Raw genomic sequence first — 20,631 nt, forward strand, 5'->3', positions numbered from 1 at the left:
CAGGTAATTACCAACTCACAGGACCACACAGAACCTGGTTCGGGTGCGTTTGCTTCCATTGTTGGTTCCCTCAGCAGCGTTAATCAAGTGCTGTTCACTGTCCAGACCATCCGCATGTTTCTCTGTGTATTTCACTCCTGCCTGTCCAAATTCATCTGTGTCTTTTAACTGATCCAGTGCTCCATCGTCTGATTGATCATCAGTGTACAGGCTTCCGTAGCTCTCTGAGTCCCGGGGCTTGATGGCTGTGCAGGTCTGGGGTTCAGACATGTGTGCTGACGGCGGCGGTTCACTCACGTTGTCTCCATATTCCATAGGGATCAAGCAAAGGTCATCCCTGCGCTGCTGCTGAAAAGCTACGACGGAGGGAAAAAATGAGTGAGAAACATTGATATATAAAGAATCCAGGACCAAAAAAACCTCCCAAAAAATTCAATGAGAAGTCCTTGTTCCCCAGTTTAAAGGACGCAGTGTAATACAGAAGATGTAGAATTAGAATTAATAGAATTCGTCAGATAGCAAACACACCTGGTCTGTGGAGATCAGGCTGGCTCTTCTGGCTGTCCTGCTGTCCAGTGGCAGCCTCTACGTCTGAGAGACCCATAATCTGCTGCTCACTGACCCCGAAGTTTCTTTCAAGAAAGTAAGTGACCATCCTGCCCTTCCCTTTCACCTCGATCTCTCCTCGCTTCTGGAAAACAAAGCTTTTTTTCTTCAAAGCCCTGAGAAACATGGATAGAGGATGTCAAAATAAAGCCGTTAATAAGGAAGGAGACATTGCCATGTCTCACGTCAAAACGTCTATGAATGCATTTGTTTTCATGCTTGAATGCACGTATCCTCACTGGTAGACAGTTGGGCTCAAATGGATCTTGTCGGGGAGGCCGTGACTCTCCATGCGAGAGGCAGTGTTGACAGTGTCGCCAAACAGACAGTAGCGGGGCATCTTCTCCCCAACTACACCTGCCAGCACGGGACCACTGTGGAGGCCCACACGGATCTAACACCAACAGATGTAAGAACAGCACTAAAAATTGTCAGGCAAGAAAAACCCCCCCCCCCCCAGCTCGTTAGAAAAATATCAACACATGTATTTGAGAAATGGAGCACTAGCATTCTTGCAACCTGAATGGGTCCTCCAGTCACAGGGTTGATAACCTCCCTGGCAGCCAAAATCATACCCAGGGCAAAGTTGGCCACCCTCTCAGCGTGGCTGGAGACCGGTAATGGAACCCCACCTACCACCATATAGGCATCGCCTATAGTTTCAACCTGTGAAAATAATTATGAACAAAGTAGGACTAGAAAAACAAAATGTGACTGAAGTAATTCTCTCCAGTGCTCAGGTAAAAACTAACTTACAAATGATCATTCCTGTATTTGTGTCAGAAGATTAAATCTGTTGTGTGTACCTTGTAAACATTGTGCACAGTTGTGAGTCGGTCAAATCGGAGGTACATGGAGTTAAGCATAAGGACGATTTGGATAGGTTCACACATGGAGCAGATATTAGTGAAGGTCACCACATCACTGAACAGTATGGTGCACTCTTTAAATTCACCTGTAGGATGCACAAACACACAGCAGTCGTATTACATACAGTTACAGACACACTAGCTCAACATTTCTAGCATTTGCATTTCATTAACCTGCTTCCACTGTCTTGCCCTCTTTCAGCTGGTTGGCTACATGCTTGGGCAGCATGGCGTACAGCAGGTTCTCCGTCTTTCTCCTCTCCTCCTCCAGGTGCTGAGACAGGAGGCGGAGCTCCTCTTTCTTCCTCTCCAGCTGATTGGACAGCTCGATTTCTGCCAGCCGCTGCTGATTGAGCAGGATGAGGTCGCGGGTGACGTCATGCGGCGCGATGTCAGATATGTGCATGTCTCTCTCCTCTAATTCCTGAAGGCTTCTCAGCAGAGGAGAGGCTTGATAGAGCATACAGTCCAGGGAGGGCATCCAGATCATCTGACCTGGAGACAAAAAAGAAAAATGATAAAAAGGCTTATTTATAAGTTGCTGGAGACAAACAAATAGCAAATACTAGATTTTTTTTTGTCCATTTGTCCTTTACCTCTGAGCTGCAGCATAGGTCTGTCGTCCCATGCTTCAGGCATCATGTCCCTGCGTGTCTGCAGGACAAAGTGGCTGTTGATGAACTTCCTGATGCTGGAGATGGTGAAGGTTACCTCAGGATGCACAATGCTGAAGTACTGGTCCAGATGGATGCTCATGGTCTGGAGCCCAGGGACAATCCTCTGGAGGTTCACCCCTGCCTGGTGCACCACCAGCTGCCTCAGACACAAACAGGATAACTCCAGTTAAGTTAATATGATCCAATTACTCATAAATCCCTGCTAATATTTACAGTCAATAGCTGTATTTGTGTTTTTTTTTGTTTTTTTTACCTGCTCATTGAAGACTATATGGAAAGGAAAAGCATGGCAGAAAGTCTTCAGATCAATGTTAAGGGTCATAGGATACACTGGTTCAAAGCCCCTCAATAGTTTGCCTGTACGGTTAGAAAAAAGTGGGTTAAAGATTTCTAAGTATATGCAAATAAAGATACACATATACAGGTACTATGTGAATCCTGTTGCCTGTCATGGGCATAAAGCATGAAACTTTCTAATAATGATACCGGGTCAATCTGTACGTATGTTTCTGAATGTGTGTACCTTTCCCAAGGCGAACAAGCCCCCTAATCATCTCCCAGTGACTCTTGTGCATGGAGAGACAGATACTGGATCTTTTATGATGAAGAGGCTGAGGAGACAGAGAGGGAGGAGTTAGAATTTCACTATGATCAGTCATGTTTTTTTGTTTTTTTTTGTTCTGGCTTGTTTTGTCCAATCTTATCCTCTACAGTTAACATGCACAGCTTGTAACACAGATCATTAATTTAACCTCTTTAATCCAGATCATGGCATTATGTCGGCTGGCCAAAGGCTGGAGGGATTGGGTCCATGGAAAAGGTCCAGTCTTACTGCTGCCCGCACTGGACCGAGCAGCAACAGCTGGCCACTGTGTAACCAGGAAAACCACATGCTCCTTCTTCCCAGTTCTCTCCAGCTCCTCTAGCTGGTTGACAATTTCCATTGTTATGTCGCTGTTGAAAAAATCTTTAGCAACAGCTCCAATAATTCCTGTAAAACAGAGTGATATCACTTGGTCTGCACAAAAAATAGTAATAAAATGGTGCCAAGATTATGAGAATAATGCAAAGGACAGCGATGAAAGTGGCATTTACTCCAGAGGATGTGATTTTATTTACCAGGAACAATGTGGCATAGTCCTCTACGGTCTGAATAATAGTGGAGAAGCATGGTGCCGTCAGGGTTCCTCTCCACCCGAAACGATGGTGCATTCATCTCCTGCAAGAGTAAGAATCAAACAGTGAATCATAAATCAATGTTTTCTCCTCATGGCCACACAACGGACATAAAACGAGAAAAATTAGATACAAAAGAGGGAATGAGCAGGCCTGGGAGCAGGCACCTTGTAGGAGAGGGCGAGGTAGCTATGAAGTGCATCCAGATTCTCAGTGAATTCAAACAAATTTCCTCCTAAAGTCCGCAGCATGTGATCATAGCCAGAGCGTTTGCAAAACTCAAAGAAATATTCTCCAAACTGCCTCAGGACAACCTCTGGCTTCGCTCCTGTCAAAAAACAAAAAACAAAAATATAAATTATTCACTGTTTTTTTTAGTCAAGATTTAAACTGGTTGTAGACTACATCTTGAAACGAAACATGTATAGTAACAATTTACCTAAAAGCTTGCAGGCTTCTGCTACTAACTGCATGGTGATCTCATCTTTATAGACTTCATATGTGAGGAAGGTGTCCTGGACTCCAGCTCCATCCCTGTCCATGATGGTGATGATTTGGGGAAGAATTTAAAGCGGATAAACACGATACATAACAATATATATTTTTTTCTTTTACCTGAGCTTGATCCACGTCTCCTCGCCAAACTTCTCAACTACCAGCGATTTCAAACAGTTGTTAATGAATCCATACTGTCGAGGGTACAGGGAGTGCTGTTTAATCCTGGTCAAAAAAGTCAAGCAATTTACAATGCAACGAAAACAAAACTCTGCCAAAGCAGCCTACCATATCTCTGTCAAGTTTAAAGAACAGTTTGTCCGCCAGCCACGTTTTCCCTCAGGGTGCCAATCTTCGTCACGTCGCTCTATCCACAACACAAGCGCCACGTCCAGCCATAAACCCTGGGTGATGATGTCCCCGCTGACTGTGGGAAAGTCCCGTGTATTCGGCTACAAGTTACTGTACGGAGACTGTCTGTAGGACACAGCAGGAGACAGAGACAGACGCACCGGAGACCGAGACCTCATCCATAAGGAGCTGTCCAGTCCACCCTCGTTCTGCAGCCGCTCCTGGGTGGGAGACGGTCAGTTTCTCATGAGGCTACGATAATCTGTATGGAGACTTCAGAAATAATCTATTACTGAAGTATCATATAGGCCTACAATAAGTAGCAAAGACACCTTTTTTGAACATCCTTATAAATCCTTCACCCAACTAAAAATTTTCGGAACTACATACTTTCCGTAAACGTTCGCGGAACGTTTAGAAAACTTTCAGTTCGAGCGTTCGCGGAACGTAAAATACGTAGAGAAGAAGAAAAAAAAAATCACACTTAAGGTGTTGATTTATTCTCGACGTCAAGTAACATACCATGAAGCTTAAACGTTGCCGGTAGCAGCCGGTAGCCTTTGAGCTGAGACAGCATTTTTGAACTATTTGCGCCATCCTGCGAAGTGTTCAAATAACTGATAAGCGCTGATATATAACTACTTTTGAATAGACCAGGCCTTCAACCTGGGGTCATAGTTTCATAAATGTAATTTGCTGAAGTTCTATTGAGCATTTGATTCACGTGCACTGAAGCAAAAATATTAAAAGATTAATTAAAGGAAGAACCTGAATAGATGAGTGCAGTCATAACAAATGCATTTGTTTCCATACAGGGAACAAGGGCTCACTGATTGGTTTAAGGAGCATGGAAGTTAATGATATGTTAGCTTTGTGAAGAGATGGGGCCTCTCTTGTTGTCTCCAGTATAAAAAATATTTCGATTTGAAATGTTCACGGTTAGTGAAAGTATATGGAGGAGCTTTTGGAGACAGTGCATATGATGGTTTTTTTTTTTATGTGTCCTGAGTGAACACCTCAATACTTCAATAAGGCTTCATCAATACATGATGAAGCCTTGACAGCCTTCACAGTCTCCAGATCAGTTCTGTCATGGTTGACTAATGTATTTAAACATTACACCCCTGATTAGTAGTAATTAATCAAATATGTCATATTACCAGATAATAAACAATAGAAGTCACAGGAATCACCTTAAACGGTGAACTGTTTCTTTTACATTTGATTTTATTTGATTGTGATTAAAAATGTTTGTTTAAATGGTAGTGTATACTAAGCACAGATTAGATTTGTTTTAAGACCTTTGTGATTTTATTGAGGTCTGATGTCTACTGACGTCATGATGCCAGCATCAAAGGTAGAGGACAAATCTGTCAAAGTGGAGAGCCAAGCAGGAGTCGCTCAAATGCAACACAGCATGGTACGGATAAAAGGGCACAAGGGCAAAGTGGATCACTGGAACATCTACAAAAAAATAAAAGCAAGTACCTGGCCATGGCTGTTTGCCAATGCATAATCTTTGTCACTGAAACAACTAAGCCACAAAAAACAATCTAAGACTGTAGTTATATGCAAAAACAAACATGATTCTCAGAGAAATGCATTTCCATTCAGAAATAGGCCATGATTGTCAAAATATAAAAGAATCCTCCCAAATATATTAGTAGAAATAATAACAAATATTATGATCATAACACACAACACGTGCATATACACACATCACAGGGATTCAGTCGTTTTAACCAAATACAGAACAGTGTATTTTTTTAGTCCTTAAGCACATCATTAGGATAATCAAATTGCGGAAAAATATACCACTCTATTTAATCATTGCAGTTTCTTCACACTACCAAAGGCTGCTGCGTCCACTATGTTTATGAAATTTGAGAATTTGTAACTATCAAGCAACTCAGGAATGTTAAGCATCATGAAATGTTTAAAACTAAAATGAAAATGAAACATTAAAATATATTTTCCAGCACTCATCGTCTCCGTCATACATATAGCTAAGTTGTGTTTAAGAACTGGGACGCCCTCTGGTGCTAAAAGACTTAAACATCAAGTTAAAAAAAAAAAAAAATCAGTCCATGTTTAAAGTACAGTGTTTTAGATGTGTTACAATGTTCCTGATATATCAAAAATATATCTTTCTCACAAGAAATAGGTCAAATGTTCATGAATACACTTATTTACACAAGCTTTGTCCGTCATGTTCATGTAGTGATTTTCAGTCAGTGGTTGTGCTGATGTTGAAATAATGGTCATAGGTAGAAAGCACCAACAAAAGTAACCTTGTTCTCTGTGAGTTTCAGGTCCGTAACGAGGTCTGCAGAGCTTTCATGTCCCTCAGCAGCCTCAGATTCCTCTTGCTTCTCTCCCCTGGTCTGACTTTGACTGCTCCGGCAGAGCGACCTCTTGTGGACACTGTGGTAGTCACGCTTACTTCATTCCTACTGTTAGGCCTTGAACCAGCTTCCTTTCTCAACTTCTTTATCTAGAAGAGAGACAAGAAAAGGTATCAGAGAGGAGTCACAAAACAAAACAAAATCTTACACTTTGCTTGTGTGCGAAGTGAATTGGTTTTGTGTGAAATCCCACCTGTGTTTTGTGTTTGTAGAGTTTACTGATCTGCTCTCCCTTCCTCTCCATTTTCAGCAGCAGCCGCTCCTGCTCCCTCTGAAGTTCTCTTCTTTCCTGTTCAGAGACGCTGTCCTCCACCTGCCTCATCAGCTCATCCTGCTCCCTGCAACACACACATTCAGACACACAGATGAAAATGAAACACTTTTCATAAGCAATTCTCTCCTTATCAAACTATGCACACTCACAAGCTCATGAGCCGCAGCTCCTCCTGTAGTGCTTGCAGCAGCTCTGACAGCTCCTCCCCACTAGCAGAGGAAGAAGAACAGGAACTGTCTGAATGCCTGCAGCCAGCTGTCTCATAGCCGTTTGTGTGGTTGGAGAGGACGCGGCTGTTGCAGAGGTGTGGCTGGTGTCGCTTCAGGAGTGACAAAACCGACTGGACGTTTGCTCTGACTGAGTGGCTGCAGCCCACTGACTGAAACGCAGGTGGGAGAGTGGAAGAGAGAGACAGAGGGAACCATTGTAAGGACGGTGCAGCATTTCAAACTAAAATCTATTTCATTCCAACGCTAAAACCACAAATGCACATATGTCCATACTACCGTTCCAGCAACAAAAGGCACATCTCTGAGGCTCAGTCTATAATGTGGCTGTGTGTGGGACGACTGCTGTGGTGAAGATTTCTGGGAGGAGAAAATCAGCGTAAACAATAGTAAGATCCACAGAAAGAAAAGCAGAGAAAATTAAGAATTTATAAGGATCTCTGAACAAATGCCTTTCCCACTTGATTGAATATGACATTCACACATGTACTAACACTGTAGAGAAGCGCTAGACTGCAGATGTCTTGTCACATTTGTTCAAACATTTGTATATAAAGAAGGAAAGCAACATTCTCAGTCCTCTAAAACAGAAAACCCTGAACCACCCCTGTGAATCTGTGAAGGTCTTCACCTGTGAGTTGGACTTCCTCTCTTTGGACCGTCTGGTGGACAGGCAAGGTGACACTGACTGCAGCAGGATCCTATTGGCCTCCAAACCTGTCTGGAGCTGAGGAAAGAAGAAGGAAAAAAAAAGGAAAAACACCACATACGTGTGATGCATAAGTGCATGTGTAGGCATTTATAGATTTACATTTAGCATACATTAAGTGAAACTTCCTTTCAGGCATAACAAACATTACAACCTGCAGATAGCGACTACAAGGAAGAGAAATACAAATGAATGTCTCGTCACCTGGTTGGCCTTATCCTGGATGAGCTTCCTCTGGTGCTCCTCCTCCTGCAGTTTTATCTCTAGCTCATGAATCTTCATCTGACATATTCAGACACACACAGTCATCATTACTGTATTAATAATAAGAGGAATATTTTAATAAGTTATTTTTTACTTGTCACTGCAAACTTGTGATTAAAACATGAACTAGCTGCTTGACATTATTCTGGCTAAGTAAGTTCAAACCCTGGCAACAGAGTCTAAGACAACACCCAAGCTTTTAACTTCTAAAAACTAGAGAGATTGTCCTCCGTCAGTGGTTCGCAACCCATTTGGCTTGTGACCCCTCATCACAGGTAATGGCCTTGGTGTGAACATTAGAAGTTCAATCAAAGAGTGACTTTTCCCAAATTTGTAGAATTTTCAGAGACGGAGTATACAGCACTTCACGAGAAAAAGTGAAAACGTCATAAAATTAAATCATTTTGTGTAAATGAAATATTGTATAATTAGTTTTCTTATCCCTTTAATCAATTTGTGACCCCTCAGGCTGGGAGCCATTGCCCTAGGTTTTGGGATAATGTCTTTTTATGTGATAATGTTTTTTGGGCCACAAGTGGTTCTTTCTCGTTCTCACTGAAATTTTGAAAGTTATTACACATCCATGTTTTGTTTGCAGGAAAACAGGGTGTGGGTAAGCTTGAGGAATTCATGTCATTCAGTCTGCATAGAAATGTAGTATTTTGTGTGTCACTGGCATAGCTATGGAAATTGGCAATATGCTCTTCCTTATGGTAGTGATAAGAGCACTGCACCAAGGCAGCTCAGTAGTTAAGGTCAGTACATGTTCTTGTACCATTTTCCTATTGACATTTCACTCTGTCTTTATATATGTACCTCAGCATTGTTCTGTGTGCGTGTGAGCCTGAGATACTCCTGCTCCAGTCGCTCCAGCTTCTCCAACTGAGCATGCTCAGTCACTGTGTCCGGCTGTCGATCAGGTAACTTGGCTGTATCCATGGAAACCTGACAGTTTCCAGGGGAACAATTAATACAAATCTACACATTTACTCACTCACACATGACAGGCCTTTTACTTACTAAGATAAATCACAGCTTATGACACTTAGAAACTCTGGGCTAACCTGCTGTCTGATCAGGCTGGTCCTGTCTGCCTTGGCATTCCGCAACATCTTTCTCATGTGATCCAGCTGTCGCTCCAGCTTCACACAGCGAGACTCTGCAGCGGCAAGGTGGGTGATCAACACTACAAGAAGAGAAGAGGGAGAGGAGAAAAAAATAACAAGATGCAAGGAAATGAAAGAAGTCAATGAAAAGGTTACGACATTATTATCATCGGATCTTAACCATATACTCACCTTGGTTACAGTCGGATGGCTCACTCATTTCTCTCTCTGTGTCGGCCTGATTATTTAAGAGTCTCTGTGTGACGTTCTCACTCTGTAGATGTGTGTGTGATGCATCCTTTCCTACAGTTTGCAGACCAAGCTCTGGATGTCCTTTCTCCAACTCCAGCCTCCTGATCTTCTCCTGAAGGTTCCTCAAGGCAGATAAGATCGCTGCACATGAACATAAACACATGAATTGTGTGTGAGAGGTTAGATACAAGAGTGTGATGCATATAGGTATATACTGTTAGAGTTCAAACATATTCAGGCAGTGGTTACATGGTTACAGACAGTGTAATAAGATATGTTTTCATAGATGTCACTGAAGCTGAGACATTCAGGTAGTGCGGCATCGCGTTACACATGTAACCATGGAGCTCTGGAACACCACAATACCTGAATGGAGACATTGTAAAGGGAATACATCCCATACTGAGAGACAGATGCACAAATTAAATTAACCTGCACTGCTGGTCTCTGGGAATGCCTTGCTGGGTGATGATGGGCGACATGGCTGATGTGTGCGTGCTCTACGTGTGTGATGCACAAGTGTGTTGATGAAGGGACGGTGAGCAGGATACTCTTTATAAGATGGCAGGGACAGGCTGTCAGATACTACTCCACTGGGTGGTGGTGGTGGTGGTGGTGGACAGAGCTCCTGCAAAGAAAAACATGCACCAGCATCCACAGTAAATGGCGAATATTATACATCTCCAAGATATCTTCAAAACTGATATCTACAATATACGAATAAGGGAGATATTATAGTGCAGCAAGCCATCACATGCATGGGCAATAAATTAAGTGCAGAAAGGCTCCAACTGAACTTAACGTTACAGCATGATGTGTTTGTCCTGCTGAAATCAAATACAACACATGACGGTGAAACTTTCCAGTCTGCAACATCAGCTGGTCTGAGTTGTAGCAACTGCTGCTAGGTATCTGTCCGTGTAGTCTAGCTAACTTTATGGTCAATATAAACAGCAGAAAACAGATTGTATTATTCTCAAAGTTAAATTAAAAAATCTGGAAAAGCTACCTTCTCCCGCGTAACATCAGCAGCGGGTGTTTTTGACAGCGTCTCCATTGAAAGGCAGCCAATCCAGTTTGCCTCGCCTGTGCTGAACCACGGAGTAAATTATGAAAAATATGCTAACGTAATTTTAAAGTGAAACTATAGTGAACCCCTTTTTAATTACGACTGACAGCTTGCTAGCTAAGCCGTTTTCAGAGCTGCCAGTGCTAACATGGGTTGTGAAAAGAAAACATCACTTGGCAGGACACACAACCCAGGGTTTTGAGGGGTTTGAATGATATTTATCGCAGCCTGGCCCGCTAGACGATGCGCACGTAGACTCTAGCGCTATCTTTGAGAGACGGCGGTGTCCCTCTTTAAATAAAACAAATGCACATCGCTTGCTAAACCGGAAGTGTAGTTTTTCCTCCACCGAGAGTCTACCGTCTAGAACGGCGATGCTTCAGGGTAAAACTACAATAACCGTGAGCCATTTGTGAGGGTTGCGGAGAAGGTTTGCAAGACTTGCCGGGATTTTGTGGCAAGTTAGGTAGTTGTGATACTTCTGAGGAGGTGGGTGACACGCTATGATTTTTTCACCACATACTTTATAACAAACAGTTGCCAAAGTTACACGGGCATATTAACTGTAGGTCAGACCAAACCAGTGTGTAAACACATGTTAAGTTCGTGTTAGTTATTGTATTAATACGTTGCACCAATGAGCTTCTAGCATAAGATAAAGCTAACTCACCATCCTCGTTGTAAGTTAACGTACCATTCCGCTGTTAGCTACTACTTTACTAACAGATTAGTAGTTAGCTAGCTATCACACAATATAATATAAGGCATTGTAATGTATCATGAAGTGTATTGTTCGGCGACCCTGGTATTATAAACGTGGCTTTCAACAGTAATGCTTCTGTGACGTTTCTCATTTACTTAAGTGAACTCTTTACTTACTTAACCGTAATATGCGGTGTTTTCTTGCTTTATCTAAATATATCAACGAAACGTGTGTATTGGCATTTGTATTTGTGGTATAGTAGCATCTTTAGAATTAATCTGAAAGGCACTTCTGTCATTTCTTAGATAAGATAATTAGGGCTAAATGTATTTTCCGCAGGAAAAGGCTTTTGGTGAGCACCTGTCTGGTGAAAAAAAAACTCATTTTCCCACATCATCATGTCCTCCGAGAACACCTTGTGAGTCAGTTTAAATTCTACTTTTTAATAACAAATGATCAAACTAAATATATTGTGATTGTGCTGGTTACTTATTAACAGAGCTGGTAAAATTTCCCAGTGAATAATGATTGATGTTTACATCCAGGCCATGTTCAATGCTGTCTAATGTACAGGTGTATCCAGGCAAGTTCAGAATGATTTAATCTTAATGCTATTTTTCTTTTTATTGATTGCATTCTGTGCTGTTCTTAGGGATGATGAGGATACTTTCAAGATCCTAATTGCTACAGATGTTCACCTTGGTTACCTAGAGAAGGATGCAATCCGTGGCAATGACTCTTATAACACACTGGATGAGATCTTAAAATGTGCTAAGACAAACCAGGTACATACATGTGGATTGATGTTTTTATATAGGAGGTCAAATGGATGATTCACCCTTAGATAAATATGTATATCTGTATCTGCTTGAATGGACAACCACAAAGACCAACGTCTTAAATGCCCTCTGATTTCTTTATGCATATTGATTTGCTTTCAGGTAGATTTCATCCTGCTGGGTGGAGATTTGTTCCATGAGAACAAGCCATCACGGCGATGCCTCCACAACTGCATCACTATGCTCAGACAGTACTGCATGGGAGACACGCCCATACACTTCAACATCCTCAGTGACCAGACCGTCAACTTCAACACAACCCAGTCAGTGTCTCTTCCTTTCATTCCTTTCTACCATTGCTGTTGAATTAATGGTTTTTTAATGTTGTTTTATTTATGTCAATGTGTTGTAGGTTCCCCTGGGTTAACTATCAGGATGAAAACCTGAACATTGCTATTCCTGTGTTTAGCATTCATGGCAACCATGATGACCCAACTGGGGTGAGTTGCTTCCAGCATTAGAGAAATGATTATATCACTGTGTATTTGTTTGTTTGTTTGTTTGTAATGTTGTCCTTCTTTCCCCAAGGCTGAAGGTCTGTGTGCGCTTGATCTGCTAGGTGCTTCTGGTCTTATCAATCACTTCGGTCACTCCCAGTCAGTAGAGCGAATAGAGATTAGTCCCATTCTCATGCAGAAAGGCAACACCAGGTTGGCCTTATATGGTCTTGGTAAGTGTGTATTTTGTATAATCTTTGTCTGCATTCTTCTAGGGTTAATATGAAAGCGAGTGAAAATTGTGTTTCACTCTGAATTGTGTGTGTGTTTGTGTGTTTTGTAGGTTCTATCCCAGATGAGCGCTTGTACAGGATGTTTGTCAACAACCAGGTAACCATGCTTCGCCCCAAAGAAGACCAAGATGAGTGGTTTAACCTCTTCACCATCCACCAGAACAGGTGTGTGTATGCATGTGTATGTTGTTGGAAATCCATTAGGAGGGAAGACTATAAATTATAGTCTTATAATAACACATTATATATTGTTATATTGTTATGTCATTGAACATTAATGCGCTTTTAAGAAGGTGCATAATAGGTTGGCTCATGCTTTGTTCATAGATTGGTATGTTGTCAGTGCATTGATATAATGATAGTAAATCTTTACTACATTATCTAAAATGTTTTAGGGTTTTTGTTTTATCTTTCTTGTTTCTGTGTTCTGTCTAGGAGTAAGCACGGCCCCACAAACTATATTCCCGAGCAGTTCCTGGATGAATTTCTTGACCTGGTGGTGTGGGGTCACGAGCACGAATGTTTGATAGCACCATCCAGAAATGAGCAACAGCTCTTCTATGTGACCCAGCCTGGCAGTTCTGTAGCGACCTCCCTGTCCCCTGGAGAGGCTACCAAGAAGTACAAATAAACACACATACGGTTAATGGCAGTCTCCATATTCTAAGTGTTAACGTGATCAGGTAGCTAAACCACTGTTTTTGTGTATCTAGGCACATAGGGCTGCTGAGGGTAAAGGGTCGTAAGATGAACCTGCAAAAGATCCCCCTAAAGACGGTGCGTCAGTTCTTCATCCAGGATGTGGTGCTGGCTGACTATGAAGACCGCTTCACACCTGATACACCCCAGGTCACAAAGAAGGTGGAGGACTTCTGCTATGCAAAGGTAAACTTATAGTCATCATTAAACATAAAGAGACAGTCTAATACTTATTGCTCAGTTGTCTTACTTTCTTTCTGCTATTCTGTAGGTTGTAGAGATGTTAGAGGAAGCTGAGAGAGAAAGACTTGGATGTCCGCTCACCCCAGAGAAACCTCTTATTCGTCTGAGGGTAAGAAGGACACACTTGTAGCATCTGCACACACCTTCACATTCACACTTGATTCTAATTCTGGAAACTTCATTGCCGTCGCCAGGTGGACTACAGTGGAGGATTTGAGGCGTTCAACACCTCTCGCTTCAGTCAGAAGTTTGTGGACCGCGTGGCCAACCCAAAAGACATCATCCACTTTCTCAGACGGCGTGAGCAAAAGGAGGGCATCAAAGGTCTGGCAGGGAGTTAATACACAGCTATGCAACTACAGTATACACCATAGATCGATATACTGTATTGTCTATTTGACTTCAATCTTTGTGCTTTTTAGATGAGGTCAATGTTGATTATGGCAAGCTGTTAAAAACCACAGCAGTTGAGGGGCTTAGAGTGGAGGACCTGGTTAAACAGTACTTTGAGGCAACCGAACAGGTACTGTACATGCATGGATTTACATTCACATATTGACAGGGTGTCATCACACTCATTTTCATCTACTGTTTTTACTTTGTATTCTATTGAAAAGTGTGTCTGCATATCTTCACAGACGGTACAGCTGTCCCTGCTGACTGAGCAGGGCATGGGGAAGGCCATTCAGGAGTTTGTAGACAAAGATGAGAAAGATGCCATCCAGGAGCTGATCACTTACCAGCTGGAGAAGACACAGCGCCACCTCCAGGCCAGAGGAGTAATTACAGAACAGGATATAGATGCAGAGGTAAGGAGTCGGGGCATGCAATGGAAGTGGGGAAAATGATGTAAATGTTCTATAATAGTAATGATAAACTTTATGAATACAGCAGTTTTTAATCAGTGTCTATGTGTTTTAAAATTTTCAGATCAGACGATTCAGAGACTCCAAAAAGAACACAACTGAGGAGGAGAATGAAATCAAAGAGGTATGTGTGTGGAATGCACACTTCTTTCTTTCTTTCTTTCTTTCTTTCACTCTTTCATTTGCTCTTTATTTCACTCTTTATTTATTTCTCAGGCTATGAGCAGAGCCAAAGCTCACCGCTTGGAGCGTGGTGATGATCCTTTACACTCAGATATATCCAGCGAATTTGCTGATGTTGCTATGGACTCCGACGAGGAATCAGCCCTATTCCCTCCCACAACGCGAGGCCGAGGGCGAGGAGGCAGGGGACGGGGTGGCCGAGGGAGGGGGAGAGGTGAGTTATCATTTCCATTTGTCACAAATATGAAGTGAGAATAGAAGTGCAGAGAAATACACAGTGGTAATACAGCACATTTACTCAAGCATTGTGCTTAAGTACAATTTTGGGATACTTCTACTTTACTTGAGCATTTCCATTTTTTGCTACTTTATACTTCCATTCTACATTTATTTGACAGCTTTAGTCACCAGTTACCTTTTTAAGATGAATATTTTACATGGATTGAAGATATAACACACTTACTAAGATACAGCACATTGTTAAAGATTAAACCTGTAGTTTCCAACCTTTTTGGCTGCTGACATCGTACAAAAAGTAGTCTGTACAGCAAAACAAAGCATACAATGAAGGTGTGCAGTTATTCCATCATTGTTCCACTGTTGTTCATCTGTTCTTTCAGGTGCAACTGGCTCTGAACCAAAGCCAGCCGGGCGGGGTCGTGCCCAGAAATCCTCAGCAACAACCCAAAGCAGAAGCATTATGCAAGGTAGGAGAGTGTGAGATTATGTGTGTGAGTGTGGTGATCTGTAGACACACTATTATGGCAGACAGGGACATAGAGAATGCACGGCAATCTTATTTTACATTATCTCTTATTTTACCTGCTCCTCATCTTTCACTTTCTTCTTTTGCTTTCACCTCGACTCCTCCTTCAATGCACCTCTCGTCCTTCTTTACACCTCATTCTTCAGCATTTCAAGCTCCATCTCAGAAGTCGTCTCGGACTAGAGCCACCCCATCTTACACAGCAGATGAAGTAAGTTGAATGCCAGCGCACATGCAAAGTTAACACAAACACCTCCTTATTTTTAATCTGTTTGTGATCTGTACCCTTTTTTATCCATCTTCAGGTGGCTATTGATGACTCAGATGAAGATATCTCAGTAATGAAAGCTGCCCGACCGCCTCCAAGGTATGTTTGTTTCTGTCTACAGTGTGGTAGTCCAGCCTTTCAAGGGAGGAAAAAATGTAGTGACACACCGGGTATATATTCTTTCTTGTTTCTTCCCTCCATCAGAGTGATATTTTGAAAACTAACATTTTTTGTTTTTACCTGGGTCTGTCTCTTGCTCACCACAGACCAGCATCGTCGTCGTCCTTCACTAAGTACAGCTCCCAGAGCCAGTCATCTCGAGGAGTTGCATTTGATGACAGCGATGATGATGATGAGGTAACGAGATCAGAGAAAATGTATCAGTATCTAGAGTGCTGGGATGCAAACTACTGTATAGTGGGATTATATGTAACCATATAGTTTTCTGGGAATTAAAACTCCTGAATTCCTGATCTCTTCTATTTATAACATTTCATACAAAAAATGTAACCCCTACACTTAAAATTACATAATCCATTTTATATTATTTATATTTTAATTCAAAAAATTTTACTTGATTATCTTATCTTAATTTTCCATCATCTCCTTTTTTCTTGCTTCAGGATAACCCGTTCAAAGGCCCCAGCCATCGTTCACGGAGATAACCATAAATGCATCTATTATGAAATTCGTTTTAATGTTGATGATTTTCCAAAAAATCTGTAATTGATAATTAGGAAGTTAGCGGCTGCAGTGTTGTTCTGAAGGACTTCAAAGTGCGTGTTTCAATTTTTCTCAGCACTCAGTCTTCCTAATGCTGACAATAGATAATTACGTTGGTAAGCTACTGATGCTGAGGGTGAAACTATCCATTGATCTGTTTTGGTGAAAAGGCTGGGCCTACTGTACATGGTCTGCACATCCTCATTTGCTAGCCCCCAGCTCGACCTACCAAATGATCTGCTACTGCGCATCATCACTGATCGGTGTTGGGTTTTGTCATCGGCCTTTGTGGTATTCTGATATTCAGGAATAATAAATGATTTTTCATATACTTTCAACCGTTTCTTTGTTTTTGAGTAATGGTCTATGTCTCCCGCTCAAAGGTTGTGGCTTCAAAGTCATAGAAAACCATGTGTTGGGTGTTGAACCATGGAACGTGGTATAGCAAAGTCCAAGGCTTAGGGTGACAGTGGAACAATCATTTTATATTGGTGTTAAAAACTTGCTGCATTGCATTTATCACAATTAGGATCTTACAAAGATGCTGCATAGCAAGGCGGATATTGGAGACAACTTTGTTTTTAAGTTATAATCTAACCTTACAATACATTGTTTTACATTTTAAGGTATGTTCCAGACTTCCACAGATTGAAATTTTACACTTTATATAATGATTTACGTGTTCCCTTTTGTTAACGTTGGGTCAGAGGGTGTGTGCATTGGGAGGATGACACTGAATGGAACAAAGTGAGATCCAGTTTCCAGTCCATACACTTGCAAAGAATATCAAGTCAGTTGTCCAATGGCCAAGAAAAAGGAAAACGTCTTTATTATATTTACAATGTATTTACACACATATAAAAATCAACATGTACCATATATACAGTTGAATGTTGAATGCTGTGCCATTCACCATACCTTGACTTCCCGCTCACTTCCAGCTATTTTATAATATACAGTACACAGTATGTTACCCATCATTTTAAAATTCAGAAGTGCCAATTTATTGTTATTTGTTTTGGTCTCTATGGAGCAGAGGATGATAAAAAACTACAGTTTGATGTATTTTACTTTGCTACAAATGGAGTGATTACTTTAGGAGGTTAAATTTATATCCTTTTAGCTCTGAAGGCAAAAACTCCACCACTCTGAATATTCAATGGTGAGAGTTTTCTGAAGGCAGACTGGATATCTGATTGAACTTTGAGACACAGTGTAGAAGCACCATGAACACATAACAGTGGGATTTTATAGTCAGTGCATTATTATACTAGTTATCAATCTGCACACACAGTAAGGTCAAGTAATTCTCCCTTCCCCCTTAAATTGTTCATGTCAACCATTCCATGGTAAAAGGCAAGCACACCATCTGTGCCGTTAAAAAAAAAAAAAAAAAAAAAAAAAAGGTGCATTTTGTTGAACATAGGGATACAAATCAGATCAACTGACTCAGTAATATAAATGCATTAAACTGACTGGTCTGGTCACTTCAACAATTTGGTGATATTAACCTGAGGCTTCACACTGACTTCTGTTGGCATTAGTATACCACAGGTCCGACACCCACCCTTTCCTCACCATATGAACCCTCATAACACATTGCACGTCTAAAATCATAGCATATAGTCATCAAGTACATTATGTCTGAGTTCTGCCAGTCTGGTTAGATATGAAACCGTCACAGTTTAAACAGTTTGAACAGTTATTGCTAAAAACATGTTTGTATGAGCATTGCACTATGAAGACCCCAGACTGGCCAGCAACAGACAGCTACATAAATATACTTTTCCCCTGAGATAAGAACCTGAAATGGCACAAACTACACCTGTAATAGCTGTGAAGGAAATGTGTGTGTGTGCACGCACAGTGTTTATGCTTATGGCTGTGTTAAACAGTTCATCTGTGTTGCTGTTGAGATGCAGCTATTCAACTTCCTCTTTCTCTCCTTCTGTCTCCCATCTTCAGTTAACCACACTGAAACAAAATCATTGTTTGTTTGTCTGAGGTATTCTGGACTGGAGCCTTGTGGTGGCTGCTTGTCACGGTGAAGGACCTCAGGGGTTTTTCTGTAAGGGGTGGAGAAAAAAATGTCACATTGGGCTGTTTGTTTTGAAGTTGTCATTTTTATATATATACGTATATATATATATATATATACATATATATATATATATATATACATATATATATAGTATACCATATAGATATCATATATATCAGCACTATATATACATAATATATATACACAACTATATATATATATATACAATATAATATATATAACACATTAAACCATTATATAATACTATAACACATATAGAGTAGTAATATACACATATATATATATATAGTATATATATACACATACATACTACGCTATATATATATATATACCATAATATATATAATATAATATACGTACACATTATACTTATATATATACATATATATATATATATACACCAATATTATAATTAACATATAATATAAACACATATATTATCACTATATATTATATATATATTATAAACACATATATACACATAATATATATTATATATATATTATATACATATATGCCTATATATATTATAAAATTTTTATTCACATATATACATTATATATATATATAGTAATAATATATAGTTATATATGATAGACTGACTATTAGTTTTAGCCTACTACACATATCAGTATGATATGCATAGAGATTATATGACTGAGATGGAGGGTATACCATAATACTAAATAGGGATCAATAGGGGTTAATACTATAACATAGTATAGATATATTATATATATATATATATATCACATATATATAATAATTATTACACTATATAAGCATATATACAGTCGATTGTCTCATAAGTTTACATAACCCTGGGCAGAATTTGTGATTTTTTTGGCCACTTTTGTCAAGAGATATATGGAATGATAAGAAGAAAAAGCTTTTTTTGCCCTCATGGTTAGGTGGTTGGGTGAAGCTATTTATTGTCAAACAACTGTGTTTGCTCTTTTTGAATCACTAATGACAACAAAACTACCCAATGGACCCTGATCAAAAGTTTACCATACCCTGGAAGATTTTGGCCTGAATTAACATGCGACCACGAAGTTGACAGACAGAACAGGTTTCGAATGACTACTTAAGGTAACGGCATCCTCACCGTGTGAGCGTTTGTGCTTGTAATCAGTGTTGTGTGTATAAAGAGTGTCAGTGGGTTTCTGGGCTCCTGACAGACCCTTGCATCTTTCATCCTCAGTGTGGCACTGACGTTTCCTTGGATCCGGAGTCATGGGGAAGCAAAAAGAATTGTCAAGAGGGAATCTGCGGGATAAAAGGTAGTTGAACTGTATAAAACAGGAATAGGGTATAAAAAAGAATATCCAAGGACTTGAGAATAGCCAAGTCAGACAGTGTTTCAAGACTTAATAAGAAAGTGGAAAATTGAGGATGTCTGTTGAAGACACAAACCACGGTCATGGTAGCCAAGCAAAGATTTCAGCCAGCAACTGGCCAAGGAAAATTGTTCGAGGAATGCAAAGAAACCCACAAATAGACTTCAGCTGAAATGACAGGGAACTCTCTGAAAAAAAAGTGGCTGGCTCGTCTTCAAGATGACAATAAAGGAGGCAACCTTGTGAAAGAAAAATGGCTGCATGGTCGAGTCAGCGCAAGAAGAAAGACCCATTACGGCCAACGCCAAATGCCACATAAGCATCCCGCTACAATACCCAATACACCGCACAGAGAAAGCCTCAAAAACTTCTGGAACCAAGTCATTTGGAGTGGATGAGACCGAAAATGAACTTTTTGGCCACAACCATAGACGTTACAGTTGTGGAGAGATCAAGTTGACAAAGGCTATGATGAAAGGTACACCATTCCATACTGTGAATTCGAGGTGATCGCTGCATGTTTTGGGGATGTGTGAGCTATCAATAGGCAAAGGAAAACTTGGTCAAAAATTGGATGGCAAGAGAAATGCGAGCATGTTAATAGAAATACTTGGAGGAAATATTGCAACTCAATCAGCCCGAAGCTGCGCATGGGAACGTACGTTGGACGTTCCAACATGAGACACGATCCAAAAACACAGGCCAAGTCTGACCCGTCATTGGCTAGCA

General features: G+C 40.7%; 3 protein-coding genes across 4 annotated transcripts; 1 reads left to right on the forward strand and 2 right to left on the reverse strand.

Moving 5' to 3' along the window:
- Positions 1-4,771, reverse strand: LOC111228038 (guanylate cyclase soluble subunit beta-2-like). Its single transcript, XM_022753814.1, has 15 exons — positions 4,697-4,771; positions 4,292-4,395; positions 3,944-4,048; positions 3,768-3,862; positions 3,496-3,656; positions 3,272-3,371; positions 2,985-3,143; positions 2,406-2,509; positions 2,072-2,288; positions 1,650-1,970; positions 1,413-1,561; positions 1,126-1,272; positions 846-1,000; positions 529-722; positions 1-356 (listed from the first exon to the last, which is right to left on the reverse strand). Exons 1-15 carry the CDS (start codon positions 4,769-4,771, stop codon positions 16-18), a joined length of 2,427 nt encoding a protein of 808 aa, XP_022609535.1. The 3' UTR covers positions 1-15.
- Positions 4,772-5,417: 646 nt separating this feature from the next.
- LOC111228057 (centrosomal protein of 57 kDa-like) lies at positions 5,418-10,611 on the reverse strand. The gene is made up of 11 exons (XM_022753841.1): positions 10,421-10,611; positions 9,844-10,039; positions 9,352-9,552; positions 9,118-9,239; positions 8,870-8,998; positions 7,994-8,071; positions 7,712-7,807; positions 7,360-7,440; positions 7,003-7,232; positions 6,773-6,917; positions 5,418-6,668 (listed from the first exon to the last, which is right to left on the reverse strand). The coding sequence occupies exons 1-11, from the start codon at positions 10,466-10,468 to the stop codon at positions 6,483-6,485; spliced, it is 1,512 nt and encodes a 503-aa protein (XP_022609562.1). The 5' UTR covers positions 10,469-10,611; the 3' UTR covers positions 5,418-6,482.
- A 303-nt stretch (positions 10,612-10,914) lies between these two features.
- Positions 10,915-16,671, forward strand: mre11 (MRE11 homolog, double strand break repair nuclease). Of its 2 annotated transcripts, none has more exons than XM_022753830.1 (20): positions 10,915-10,969; positions 11,523-11,601; positions 11,836-11,968; positions 12,125-12,285; positions 12,375-12,462; positions 12,551-12,692; positions 12,803-12,917; positions 13,188-13,373; positions 13,466-13,637; positions 13,723-13,803; positions 13,889-14,018; positions 14,117-14,217; positions 14,333-14,503; positions 14,625-14,684; positions 14,777-14,957; positions 15,364-15,450; positions 15,656-15,720; positions 15,815-15,876; positions 16,044-16,134; positions 16,401-16,671. In XM_022753830.1, the coding sequence occupies exons 2-20, from the start codon at positions 11,582-11,584 to the stop codon at positions 16,440-16,442; spliced, it is 2,088 nt and encodes a 695-aa protein (XP_022609551.1). In that variant the 5' UTR covers positions 10,915-10,969; positions 11,523-11,581; the 3' UTR covers positions 16,443-16,671. The 2 variants fall into 2 exon arrangements, with proteins under 2 accessions (XP_022609551.1, XP_022609552.1); XM_022753831.1 differs by having other exon boundaries at positions 10,960-10,969; positions 11,529-11,601.
- Positions 16,672-20,631: the final 3,960 nt, after the last annotated feature.

The sequence above is a fragment of the Seriola dumerili genome, unplaced genomic scaffold, assembly GCF_002260705.1.
Source record: "Seriola dumerili isolate Sdu_G_001 unplaced genomic scaffold, Sdu_1.0 BDQW01000199.1, whole genome shotgun sequence".
Lineage (NCBI taxonomy): Eukaryota > Metazoa > Chordata > Actinopteri > Carangiformes > Carangidae > Seriola > Seriola dumerili.

Excerpts from the sequence above, each read along its gene's own strand:
- mre11 (XM_022753830.1), top strand. The coding sequence starts at position 11,582 with ATGTCCTCCGAGAACACCTT. Across the intron at positions 14,019-14,116 it reads GCAAAAGGAGGGCATCAAAG|ATGAGGTCAATGTTGATTAT; the intron begins GTCTGGCAGGGA and ends TGTGCTTTTTAG. Across the intron at positions 15,721-15,814 it reads CATCTTACACAGCAGATGAA|GTGGCTATTGATGACTCAGA; the intron begins GTAAGTTGAATG and ends ATCCATCTTCAG.
- LOC111228038 (XM_022753814.1), bottom strand. The coding sequence starts at position 4,771 with ATGGCGCAAATAGTTCAAAAATGCTGTCTCAGCTCAAAGGCTACCGGC. Across the intron at positions 2,510-2,984 it reads TCGGTCCAGTGCGGGCAGCA|GCAAACTATTGAGGGGCTTT; the intron begins GTAAGACTGGAC and ends CTAACCGTACAG. Across the intron at positions 357-528 it reads GCCTGATCTCCACAGACCAG|CTTTTCAGCAGCAGCGCAGG; the intron begins GTGTGTTTGCTA and ends CCTCCGTCGTAG.
- LOC111228057 (XM_022753841.1), bottom strand. The coding sequence starts at position 10,468 with ATGGAGACGCTGTCAAAAACACCCGCTGCTGATGTTACGCGGGAGAAG. Across the intron at positions 10,040-10,420 it reads CTGATGTTACGCGGGAGAAG|GAGCTCTGTCCACCACCACC; the intron begins GTAGCTTTTCCA and ends TTTTCTTTGCAG. Across the intron at positions 6,669-6,772 it reads TCTACAAACACAAAACACAG|ATAAAGAAGTTGAGAAAGGA; the intron begins GTGGGATTTCAC and ends TCTCTCTTCTAG.